The sequence below is a fragment of the Hyla sarda genome, chromosome 5, assembly GCF_029499605.1.
Source record: "Hyla sarda isolate aHylSar1 chromosome 5, aHylSar1.hap1, whole genome shotgun sequence".
Lineage (NCBI taxonomy): Eukaryota > Metazoa > Chordata > Amphibia > Anura > Hylidae > Hyla > Hyla sarda.
In genome coordinates, this window is record NC_079193.1 from 238,674,920 (window position 1) to 238,687,505 (window position 12,586).

The following is a 12,586-nucleotide window of genomic DNA, read 5'->3' on the forward strand; positions in this document are numbered from 1 at the left end:
ACAAATGCTATAATACACCTGAAGAGCCGATGTTCACACAAAAACAGTGAAGGATCAACAGCACTGAATTCACAATATATTACTTTCATTAATTGTTAGAAGTGGGGGAAAAAAGCTACTGGCCCACATTCAGGGCTGCCATTTAGTGGCATCCGTTTGCATCAGTTTTTCATCTGTTAGTATCAGCCACCTGCAGACTCCTGCGGCCAGGACTACTACCACTCCCATCATGGAACAGACTCCTTTCCATGATGGGAGTAGTAGTTCCCTGGCTGCAGGCAGCTAGGAAGGCTACATTAGTGTTTGTACTACTACCCCCATCATGGAATAGCATCTGTTCCATGTTGGGGGTAGTAGTACAGGGGCTGAGTGATCGATCACACTTGGTCTCACTTCTGAGACCCGATGCGATCAGCATTTATAATGCAGGGGAGCGTGCGGCATGCTCCACTCTCCTGTGATGTATATACTACTGTGTAAACTTTCATTTTGAAATCCCCCGCCGGGAGCCCTGAATGGCCGGCACCGAGAAGCCATTCAATGCTCCCGGCAGGGTTTTTAAACTACTACTGTGTCCCCCAATTTTTGGGGGAATCATATTTATAATAATTTATTGGCCCCAATGTGCATATACTTATTACCCCCAGTGTCCTTATTACCCCTCCTTCTGCCTGCTCCTCATCTTCTTGGAGCAAGGCAGCAGTGGGGACATGAATGAAGCCGACATGTCCTGCATGTAGACTTCATTCATTCATTTGCCGCCGCTGCCCAACATGTCCCCGCTGCTGTCCTGCTCCTAGCACAATCAGAGCTCACCGCCGGGACATGTCTATTCTCTGCTGCTAATCTACGGAGCTGGGGGAACTACTACTACTCCCATCATGGAAACCAGTCTGTTCCATGATGGGAGTAGTAGTAGTAGTCCCTCAGCACTGCAGGGGTCTGCTGATGTCACCTCTTCTGAGCATGCTCAGAAGTAATAACGGTTCAAAAACGGATATTATAAACCGGGGGCAAACGGATGACATTAATGGTTCCTCTGTTTGCCATAGACTTCAATGTTAAATTTATAATATCCGTTTCTACTCCATCATTTTTGACAGGAGTAAAAAAAAATGGAACAGGAAGCAAATGTGTGCAAACGGGTGATAAAGGATTGTAAAAAAAAATCCCATTGACATCAATAGGATTATTTTACCGACGTTTGCAACCTTTTTAAAAATTATCAAATGGATTGATAACGAGCATTTATTAATGGGGGCAGACAGCCGTGTGAACAAGCCCTGAGATGTGCGTACCATTATTATTCTAATCATAATAAATAACAGTGATACAAACCTGGTGCACAAAAATTTCCAGCCTCCACAGATGAACCATTCTAATCCTCTTTTTCTGCGAGTTATCCTGGCTCGTGGTAAAGTGTGATAATCACTTTCATCATTCTCAAAACCTTCTTCTGACATCATAAGTGGCATTTCATCCAGGGGAGATGCTTCGTCTTGATACCTGGCAAAACATGTTTATAGTTATTACTATCCAAAGGATAGGGTGTGAATCTCTTAACAGGGGGTGGTTTGGTCAGACCTCTGGCATTCCCCGTGATCTCCAGAACTGGGGCCCAAACTCTCTCAGCTCTCTGGAGCCTGGATATGGCACATGTTGTCTCCCGCTCCATGCATCTTTTGTGGGAATGCCGGAGATACCTAAGTGCGGAATCTCCAGCACTTCCTTAAACAATAAGGTAGCCAGTGAAAGATGCTGTGGATTGGAAAGGCTGCAGCATGTTTGCAACTTGTAGATTTCTTAAACTGTGATTGAATGAGGATTATTAAAACCACATTCACTTACATTGTACTTTATTGAGGAACTTGGCGCAAAATCTTCAAATTTTAAAGGGGTACTCCGGCCCTAATACATCTTATACCCTATCCAAAGGATAGGGGATAAGATGTATGATAGCGGGGGTCCGGCCGCTGGGGACTCCCGCAATCTGTCATTCCGCACCCACCTTTGTGAGCTCACAAAGGTGGGTGTGGAATGACAGATTGCGGGGGGGTCCCCTTTGGATAGGGGATAAGATGTATTAGAGCCGGAGTACCCCTTTAAAGGGGTTCTCCGGTGCTTAGACATCTTATCCCCTATCCAAAGGATAGGGGATAAGATGCCTGATCGCGGGAGTCCCGCTGCTGGGGACCCCCATGATCTTGCAGGCGGGACCCCGTTTGTAATCAGTCCCCGGAGAGTGTTTGCTCCGGGTCTGATTACCGGCGACCACAGGGATCCCGCGATCAGGCATCTTATCCCCTATCCTTTGGATAGGGGATAAAATGTCTAAGCACCGGAGAACCCCTTTAAGGCCACAAGCATACAAAATGTCTCCCACATGTCTGATAACAATAACAATGATAGCCAGAAATATGACTGGTCACACATTCTAAATGTCCAGTTTCCATAGTTCTTCAGAATTTGCTACCTGCTCCATTTCTAAACAGTTTATTTCCCAGAATCTTTTAATACAATAGAAAGACACAACGGTAACATCATGTAGCAATACGGATAAAGAAAAAGTTTTAAAAAAAAAGTTTAAAAAAAAAAGTTTAAAAAAAAAAGTCCCCCGTCTGTCCCCCCCCAGAAAAAAAAAAAAAAAAAAAAAGAAAAACACAGCACACCTTAGAAAACAATTACAGGATGTTCCACTTTGTGAGATATGCACTCAAATTTACAGCTGCATTCTATTGTGAAAAATAATAAATGTTTAGTATCATCGACTTCAAAACGCAGCCTTTGAACTGGTATGCAATTTATTCTATTTCAAAAGCAATTTTCCTTTTGTGTAGTAAAATTTTACCTCAGTATTTAAAAACAATAAGACGATGAATAATGGATTTTTCATAGCTGAGATGAGGACAAAGTCTAATTTTCTTTGTAATGTGTGTCTTGCACACTTAATTGGTTTGTCACTCATGGACAATCAAGGCGTCAGGCAATTAACTAGCATATAAGAAACTTTTATGAAAGGAAAGTGCTACAACCAAACTAAACATAATGCTGGAGAGGAAGACTTCAAAACTCACAGCATGAAAGTTACTATCTTGGTACAATTCTGTCTGCCTGGAGGATACATTTAAAGTGTACCTGGCGTTTGCAAAAACTTTTTATATAATGTAGATAATACCATTATATGTATATTTGTAATATACATTGGTTAAAGAGTAGCTCAGACCATCTTTTTTTTTTTTCTCTGTCCCTGCCTATTGCCCATCTATCCCTAACCCCCTCTCTGCCTTTATTTTTTACTATATTAAAAATGCCTTTTTGTCTGCCTGGTAGTGTGCTCACTTACCAGGCAGACTTCCCCAGCAGGCACAACGTCACTGATGCCTGCTGGGGGGGCCGACTTCTGCCCTTAGTTCACGTATACAGTGTACCTCCAGCTGTTTCACCACTACAACTCCCAGCTTGCCCTGACATCTATTGGCTGTCAGGGCATGCTGCGAGTGGGGAAACAACTGGAGGCACCCTGCTGCATATCCCTCTCCCCCGAACCCTGCCACATACACCCGCTCCCCCCCCCCTCTCCGCCAGCCTCAAAAAGACTAAAGTGCATTAGTTTAAGAATAGCTCCCACCATCCTTTTTTTTTTCTGTCCCTGCCTATTGCCCATCTATCCCTAACCCCCTCCCTGTCTTTAATTTTTTTTTTTTACTATATAAAAAAAAAAAAAGACTAAAGTGCAGGGTGAAATTCTACCTCACACCAAGAGCTAGGGTGCGAGGCCAGGGAGCCTGCGCGCATCCTCATAGTTCAAAGCGCTCACTCCCACCTGTCTAATTGACAGGCAGGCAGCGAGTGCAGCCTGACTGAATTCGGACCGAAGCCCGGCCGGGATCGGTCCAAATTCATCTGTGACGTCACAACAGGCTGCAGCAGGCCACTAGGAGGGAGACCCCTAGTGGGCGGATTTCAACATTAAAATTAAGTATTTTAATTACAAAAAAAATAATTAAAGTACATAAGAAATATGTTGTAGTACATCAATACTACGACATATAAGAAAAAATTAAGTTCATGACAGTGCCCATTTAAAAAAATGTGTATGTTTCTTGGGGGAAAAATGCTGCCTTGCAGCTATTGCCTGTGTGTCTCTATGAGGAGTCCAAATACAGGAAGTGAGGGCAGTACAAGCAGGACTCTTTTCAGACTTCCAGATTGTCAATCATCCTGTTGTGCCAGCAGCATGTCATAGAGCCTCACTGTACAGAGCCCCGCTTGTCCTCGGTGCACAGAGCCCCGCTTGTCCTCGGTGCACAGAGCCCCGCTTGTCCTCGGTGCACAGAGCCCCGCTTGTCCTCGGTGCACAGAGCCCCGCTTGTCCTCGGTGCACAGAGCCCCGCTTGTCCTCGGTGCACAGAGCCCCGCTTGTCCTCGGTGCACAGAGCCCCGCTTGTCCTCGGTGCACAGAGCCCCGCTTGTCCTCTGTGCACAGAGCCCCGCTTGTCCTCAGTGCACAGAGCCCCGCTTGTCCTCAGTGCACAGAGCCCCGCTTGTCCTCAGTGCACAGAGCCCCGCTTGTCCTCAGTGCACAGAGCCCCGCTTGTCCTCAGTGCACAGAGCCCCGCTTGTCCTCAGTGCACAGAGCCCCGCTTGTCCTCAGTGCACAGAGCCCCGCTTGTCCTCAGTGCACAGAGCCCCGCTTGTCCTCAGTGCACAGAGCCCCGCTTGTCCTCAGTGCACAGAGCCCCGCTTGTCCTCAGTGTACAGAGCCCCGCTTGTCCTCAGTGCACAGAGCCCTGCTTGTCTTCAGTGTACAGAGCCCTGCTTGTCCTCAGTGTACAGAGCCCAACTTGTCCTCCCCTCACTTCATTTCTGGTAAATTCTGTCTATTTACATCCCAATGAAATTCAATAGAAAGTTAAAATAAGCATGAACATAAGTTGAGGTCAGTATGGCTGCTTTCGTTACTTTCCACCAATCCAAACCACTTAAAAAAAAAAAAAAAAAAAAAAAAAACTATAATAATAAAATAAGAGGCCAAAAAACTCCTCTCTAGGTGGGCAAATTTCTGAGACTTCTCTACAAAAAGGCTTTCTTACACGTTTTTATTCTCACAGCCTTCTCTAGTGTACTTGAACGAAATTTACCACACATGGTAAGAACTTAAAAAAATAAATAAATAATAATGTGGAGAAAAGCAACTACTACACAAGGACCAGTGAGAAATCTGTGTGTACTGGGTATCATTTATGATGGAACACCTTAATGACTGGGCCAATTTCCATTTTAGCATTTTTGTTTTTATCTTCTCACATTCTAGGGCCATGTTCACAAAGAAGAATGTCCCTGCAGAATATCGTAGAAATACTCTGCACGGAAATTCCACTGCAGCAGAGTCCTATTGATTTGGGATTCTGCTGCACTGTGCACACGGAGGAATTTCCGCGGCAGATACCAGCATCCGCAGAAAGAATAAACTTGTCCATTCTTTCAGCGGATTCCGCTCGGAAATTAATTGCGGACAGCACAATTCCGAGCGGTCCTATTAATCATTTCTGTTTTATTTTTCTGTGGGCTTGTTTTATGTGGGAACAATTGTACTTTGCCATGACAGTACTTATTTTACACAAAATCTACAAAAATTGAAAAAAAATAAAACACAACAACTCAATTTAATATTTTTTTTTCCTTAGGGGGTTCACAGTAAAAATGACATTTTTTTTTTCTGTTGGTTAATATGCTTATGGAGATACCCAATTTACCGTATATAGGTTTTGTTTTTCTTACTACGTTTATAAAAAAAAAAAAAAAAAATTTTCAAAGAAAATCAGTATGCTTAACCCCTTAAGGACCAAGCCCATTTTGACCTTAAGGACCAGGCCAATTTTATTTTTGGATTTTCGTTTTTTCCTCCTCGTCTGCTAAAATGCATAACTCTTTTATATTTTCATCCACAGACCAGTATGAGGGCTTGTTTTTTGCGCGACCAGTTGTCCTGCGTAATGACATCCCTCATTTTACCATAAAATGTATGGCGCAACCAAAAAAATACTATTTGCGTGGGGAAATTCCAAAGAAAACCGCAATTTAGCAAATTTTGAAAGGTTTCATTTTCACGCCGTACAATTTACGGTAAAAATTACATCTGTTCTTTATTTTATGGGTCAATAGGATTAAAATCTTACCCATGATTACATAGTTTTCTATTATTGTTGCGCTTAAAAAAAATCGATAACTTTTTAATAGGGATCGACCGATTATCGGTTTGGCGGATGTTATCGGCCGATAATCGCGATTTTGGACATTATCGGTACTGGCAATTAGCTTGCCGATATGCCGATAATGCCCTGCCCTGCCCATCGCCCCCCCCCCAATTGCCTCCCCCCATCCCCGGTGTTATAAATAGCTGTTCCCGGGGTCCGCGATCCTTCTGGCTCCTGCGGTGTTGCTGTGCGCTGCGTAATTACAAGTGACGTCGTCAACGCGACGTCACCGTCAGTACGCACAGTGACAGCGCAGGACGCCGACGGAGCCAGAAGGATCGCGGACCCCCGGGAACAGGTAATTATAACATTATAACACCGGGGTTGGGGGGAGGCGATGGAGGGAGGCGGTATGTGGGTAGAGGATTTGGGGAGGCGATGGGGCAGCGGCGGTATGTGGGCAGAGGATGGGGGGGAGGCGATGGGGCAGCGGCGGTATGTGGGCAGAGGATGGGGGGGAGGCGATGGGGCAGCGGCGGTATGTGGGCAGAGGATGGGGGGGAGGCGATGGGGCAGCGGCATATGGCCAGAGGATGGGGGGAGGCAATGGGGCAACTGTGGTGGTTAGACTCAGGACGGCAGGGGGAGCGGTCTCTGTCGCCGCAAAAGCCGCTGTAGTTCATTGATTTAAAGCGCCCGCTTTAAATCATTGATCTGCAACGGCTTCTGCCCCGCCGGGGTCTATAATAGCGGGATGGTCCCGGCGCCTATTCACAGTCGGGACCCGCGGCTAATAGCGCGCGGCCACGATCGTTCGGCCACGCTCTATTAACCCTTCCGATGCGGCGCTCAAAGCTGAGCACCGCATCGAAAGTGAAAGTAAACGCTTCCCAGCTGCTCAGTCGGGCTGATCGGGGTCATCGCGATAAAATCGCGATGCCCCGATCAGCTCCCCAGAGAGAAGAAGGTCCCTACCTTCCTCCGGCGGCGTCTGGGCTCTGATTGATTGCTCCATGCCTGAGTTACAGGCTGGAGCAATCAACCGCCGATTACACAGCTTGTTGCCATGCAACGGCAAGGCAACAATCTGTTTATGCAATCAGCCATTGCAAGCTCATAGGTCCCTATAGGAGCTATGAGCTCGCAAAAAAAAGTGTAAAAAAAAAAAAGTTAACCCTTTCAGGTATTCCCTTCTGAATTAAAAAAGTTTAAATCACCCGGCATTTCCTAGTAACAAAATAAAACAGTGTAAATAAAAATAAAAATAAACATATGTGGTATCGCCGTGTGCGGAAATGTCCTAATTATAAAAATATATCGTTATTTAAACCGGACGGTCAATGGCGGGCATGCAAAAAAAAGTCCAAAATAGTGTATTTTTGGTCACTATTTATATCATGAAAAAATGAATAAAAAGTGATCAACAAGTCCGATCAATACAAAAAGGGTATTGATAAAAACTTCAGATCACGGTGCAAAAAATGAGCTCTCATACCACCCCATACACGGTAAAATAAAAAAGTTATAGGGTTCAGAAGATGACAATTTTAAACGTATACATTTTCCTGCAAGTAGTTATGATTTTTTTCAGAAGTACGACAAAATCAAATATAAGTAGGGTATCATTTTAATCGTATGAACCTACAGAATAAAAATAAAGTGTCATTTTTACCGAACAAAATGTACTGCGTAGAAACAGAAGCCCCCAAAACTTACAAAATGGCGTTTATTTTTTTTTTCAATTTTGTCTCACATTTTTTTTTTTACATTTCGCCGTAGATTTTTGGGTAAAATGACTGATGTCATTACAAAGTAGAATTGCATAACACCAAAGAAAAAGAAATACTGTATAGAGTGCACACCACATAAATATAATATACCGTATTTATCGGGGTATACCACGCACCGGCCTATAACACGCACCCTCATTTTACCAAGGATATTTGGGTAAAAAAAGTTTTTTACCCAAATATCCATGGTAAAATGAGGGTGCGTGTGTGCGCGTGTATACCCCGATACACCCCCAGGAAAGGCAGAGGGAGAGAGGCCGTCGCTGCCCGCTTCTCTCCCCCTGCCTTTCCTGGGGTCTAGAGCCCTGCTGCCGGCCCTTCTCTCCCCGATAGCCAGGGGGAGAGAAGCGGCGCCGACAGCCAGGGGGAGAGAAGGGGCAGCGGCACCCATTGCCGGCACCGCTGCCCCGTTGCCTCCCCCCATCCCCGGTGGCATAATTACCTGGGTTGGGTCCGCGCTGCTGCAGGCCTCCGGCGCGCGTCCCCTGCGTCGTTGCTATGCACGGCGCGGCGCACTGACGTCATGCGCCGCGCCGTGCAGCGCATAGCAACGACGCAGGGGACGCACGCCGGAGGCCTGCAGCAGCGCGGACCCGACCCCGGCAACAGGTAATTATGCCACCGGGGATGGGGGGGAGGCAACGGGGCAGCGGCGCCGGCAATGGGTGCCGCTGCCCTTTCTCTCCCCCTGGCTGTCGGCGCCGCTTCTCTCCCCCTGGCTATCGGCGCCAGCAATGGGGCGCCGGCACCGATAGTCAGGGGGACAGAACGGGCAGCGGCACCGATAGCCAGGGGGAGAGAAGGGCCGGCAGCAGCGCTCTAGACCCCAGATAAGGCAGGGGGAGAGAAGCGGGCAGCGACGGCCTCTCTCCCTCTGCCTTTCCTGGGGGTGTATCGGCGTATAACACGCACATAGACTTTAGGCTAAAAATTTTAGCCTAAAAATTGCATGTTATACGCTGATAAATACGGTAATCAATAATCTTTATTATTTACCAAATAAAGTACAAATACACATAAAGGGCTAAAACCAATTAAAAAGCTTAACAAAGCATGACCCAACATGGGAGAGGGACCATGAACCCCCCCTCGCCAATGTCCTGTCCCTGTAATATACTCACTCAGTGTGGCTGCTGGTACACAATATCAAGTCAATGTATAGCAACCGCTAAACGACTCTGAATAATGACAAGCAGATACAATATAACTACTAAATAGAAAAGATGAATAAGTACAAACAGAGTACATAATATCACCAGATGTCAGCAGCCACAGACAGAGGATCCATAACAATGTGCACAGGGACAGGACCCCAGAACCCCACGCGTTCCGTCACAATCGGTGACTTCCTCAGGGGTGTTGTCACTGAGGAAGTACAGTATTTCTTTTTCTTTGGTGTTATGTAGGTCTTCATTATACTGAGTAGTAGCACCCACCGTGTATTTGACTTGTGGTGAGCCCCCCATTCTTTTATAACAGTACAAAGTAGAATTGGTGATGCAAAAAATAAGCCATAATATGGATTTTTAGGTGCAAAATTAAAAGGGTTATGGAGGAAAAAACGAAAATACAAAAATGTGAAATCGCTCAGTCCTTAAGGGGTTAAAATCCTTCTATTTTGACAATAACTTTTTAATTTTTCCGTATAAGCGGCGGTATGAGGGCTCATTTTTTGCACCATGATCTGTACTTTTTATTGATACCACATTTGTGTATATAAAACTTTTATAATTTTTTTTTATAATTTTTTTTAATAAAATGTGACAAAAAAAAGCAGCAATTTTGTGCTTTTTTCTTTTTTTATGTTCACGCCGTTCACAGTATGGGATCAATAACATATTTTAATAGCTCGGACATTTACGCACGCGGCAATACCAAATATGTGTATTCATATTTTTTTTTTACACTTAATGGGGGTAAAATGGGAAAAAAAAAAGGACATTTTACATTTTTATTGGGGGAGAGGATGTTTCACAATTTTTTTTTATTTTTTTTACTTTTATTTTTACACTTTAATAGTCCCCATAGGGCTGTTCATACTGTTCAGTGTTATGCATAGGGCATAGCACTGATCAGTGTTATCGGTCATCTTCTGCTCTGGTTTGCTCGATCTCAAACCAGAGCAGAATCAGATCCGATCAAGACCAGATCCGATCATCCATATTTATGACCACACTACCGCAGATGCCGTGATCTGTATTGATCACAGCATCTGAGTGGTTAATGGCAGACATCTGCGCGATCGCAGATGTCGGCCATTACCGGCAGGTCCCTGGCTGCGATCAGCAGCCGGGACCAGCCACACAAGATCCAAGCATCGCTCCGATGTTCGCGGTCATGTACAGGACGTAAATATACGTCCTGGTGCGCTAAGTACCGCCACACCAGGACGTAAATTTACGTCCTTGGTCGTTAAGGGGTTAAAATTGTTTTACTCTGACCCCTATAACTTTTTTATTTATTTTATTTTATTTTTTACGTGAAATTGAAAGCAAAAAAAAGCAAGAGAGAGAAAACACAATTCTGATGCATTTTGCTTGGGGTAGAGGGACTTTTTGCTTACTTTTTAGTCAATGTTTTCTGGGATGGGACATTGCCCCATTGCTTTCCATTTACAGTGTCTCTTTATGAGGTACACTTGTTCAATTGCTTGTTAGCAAAAATAGCTAATCAGACAATCACATGGCAGCAGCTCAATACATTTAGTCACGTAGACATGGTCAAGACCATTGATGTTTGAACGAGTATTAGAACTGGTAAGAATGGGTATTTAAGTGACTTTGAACATAGTATCAGTTGTTGTCAGACATGCTGGTCTGAATATTTCAGAAATTGCTCATCTACTGGGGTTTTCACACACAACCGTCATTAAGATTTATAGAGAATAATCCGTAAAAAAGAAAACATCCATTTTCTAAAGGCTACTTCCAGCAGGATAATGCACATTGTCACAAAAGCTCACAATAAGTTCACTGTACTCCAGTGGCCTCCCTAGTCATTGGATGAGGTGGAACTGGAGACTGGCATTGGCACAGCAGCAACTGCATGATGTCATCATGTCCATATGGACCAGCACCTTGTAGAAAGTATGACATGAAGAACGGAGGCAAAAGGGAGTCCACCCGGTACAAGCAAGGTGTACCGAACAAAAGTGCCAGTGAGTGTTTATATAATTTTTCATTATTCCAGAGATTGGTTAAATAAATAAAAAAAACATTCTCAGGGTGCAATTAAATAGATAAGAAAATTAAGTTTACCCCTCCCCCCTACCTCGCATGCTATTTCTGTGTTGATCCCAAGCTGCACTTTCTTGTGTCTGCGTCAATGAAGGACCTGACAGGCGGCACATAAATTGTGACTCTAGGCTTATGGGTGAACTCCAACTCAGAACTTTTTTCGACCATCATCCCTAGGCTCCTGGACATACGTGCCACTGCTTCCATAGTGCCCCAGTATCACTGCTCCACTCCTATGATATCTTCTTTCTCCTTAAGGGCCTGGCACCAGAAAGAAGACCAGTGCTGTGGCTCAATGCATCACACTGCCGATCAGCCTATCAGTACCCGAGGCAGGATATCACTACAGCTGGCGATTAGCTGATCAACATTGTGACGCATCAACCACCATCAACCAAGAAGAAGACATCCCCAGAGGACTACAGCAATGATACTGAAGCACTTCGGGTGCAACGGAAAGTAAGTCCAGGTTGTTGGTTTATATGTCGGCAGTCCAGGAATGATGGTTCAAAAAATTTCAGTGGGATTTCGATGGATTCTGCAAACGGAACTCTGACAGAGATGTGCACCTAGCCTATGATTACACTTTACTGGAAATCAGGGGCCTAGCCCAAACCCTGGAAAATAGTCCTGTTCCATTAACCCTCATACACTACATTTTACAGCAGGCATTACGCATTTTATTAGGCTGGATTCTTCAGAAATCCATCAAACATAAATTCTTCCATCAGGGTGACAAATAGTAAAATGTGATTTATCACTTCAGAGAAAACGCATTCACTGCTCCATAGTCCTCCAATGGTCTGCTTTACCCACCTTAAAGGGGCACTCCGCCCCTGGCATCTTATCCCCTATCCAAAGGATAGGGGACAAGATGTCAGATCGCCGGGGTCCCGCTGCTGGGGACCCCGGGGATCGCCGCTGCGGCACCCCGCCATCATTACTGCACAGAGCGAGTTCGCACTGTGCGTAATGACGGGCGATACAGGGGCCAGAGCAGCGTTATGTCATGGCTCCGCCCCTCATGACATCACAGCCCGTCCCCTTAATGCAAGTCTATGGTAGGGGGCGTGACAACCGCCACGCCCCCTCCCATAGACTTGTATTCACGGGGGCGGGCCGTGACATCACGAGGGGCGGAGCCGTGACGTAACGATGCTCCGGCCCCTGCATTGCCCGTCATTACGTGCAGAGCGTTCTCGCTCTGCGCAGTAATGATAGCGGGGTGCTGGAGCAGCGGGACCCCGGCGATCTGACATCTTATCCCCTATCCTTTGGATAGGGGATAAGATGTCTAGGGGCGGAGTACCCCTTTAAGCTGATCCACATTTTACATGGTGACTTTAAAGGGGTATTCTGGATT

The 12,586-nt window shown here is 45.4% G+C and overlaps 1 protein-coding gene across 3 annotated transcripts in view; it reads right to left on the minus strand.

Moving 5' to 3' along the window:
- Positions 1-12,586, minus strand: part of ATP9B (ATPase phospholipid transporting 9B (putative)) — a 323,289-nt gene that overhangs the window by 301,857 nt on the left and 8,846 nt on the right. For all 3 annotated transcript variants that reach the window (XM_056521396.1, XM_056521395.1, XM_056521397.1), the window contains exon 2: positions 1,339-1,506. In XM_056521396.1, the coding sequence (XP_056377371.1) occupies positions 1,339-1,506 (168 nt within the window). The remainder of the gene's footprint in view (positions 1-1,338; positions 1,507-12,586) is intronic.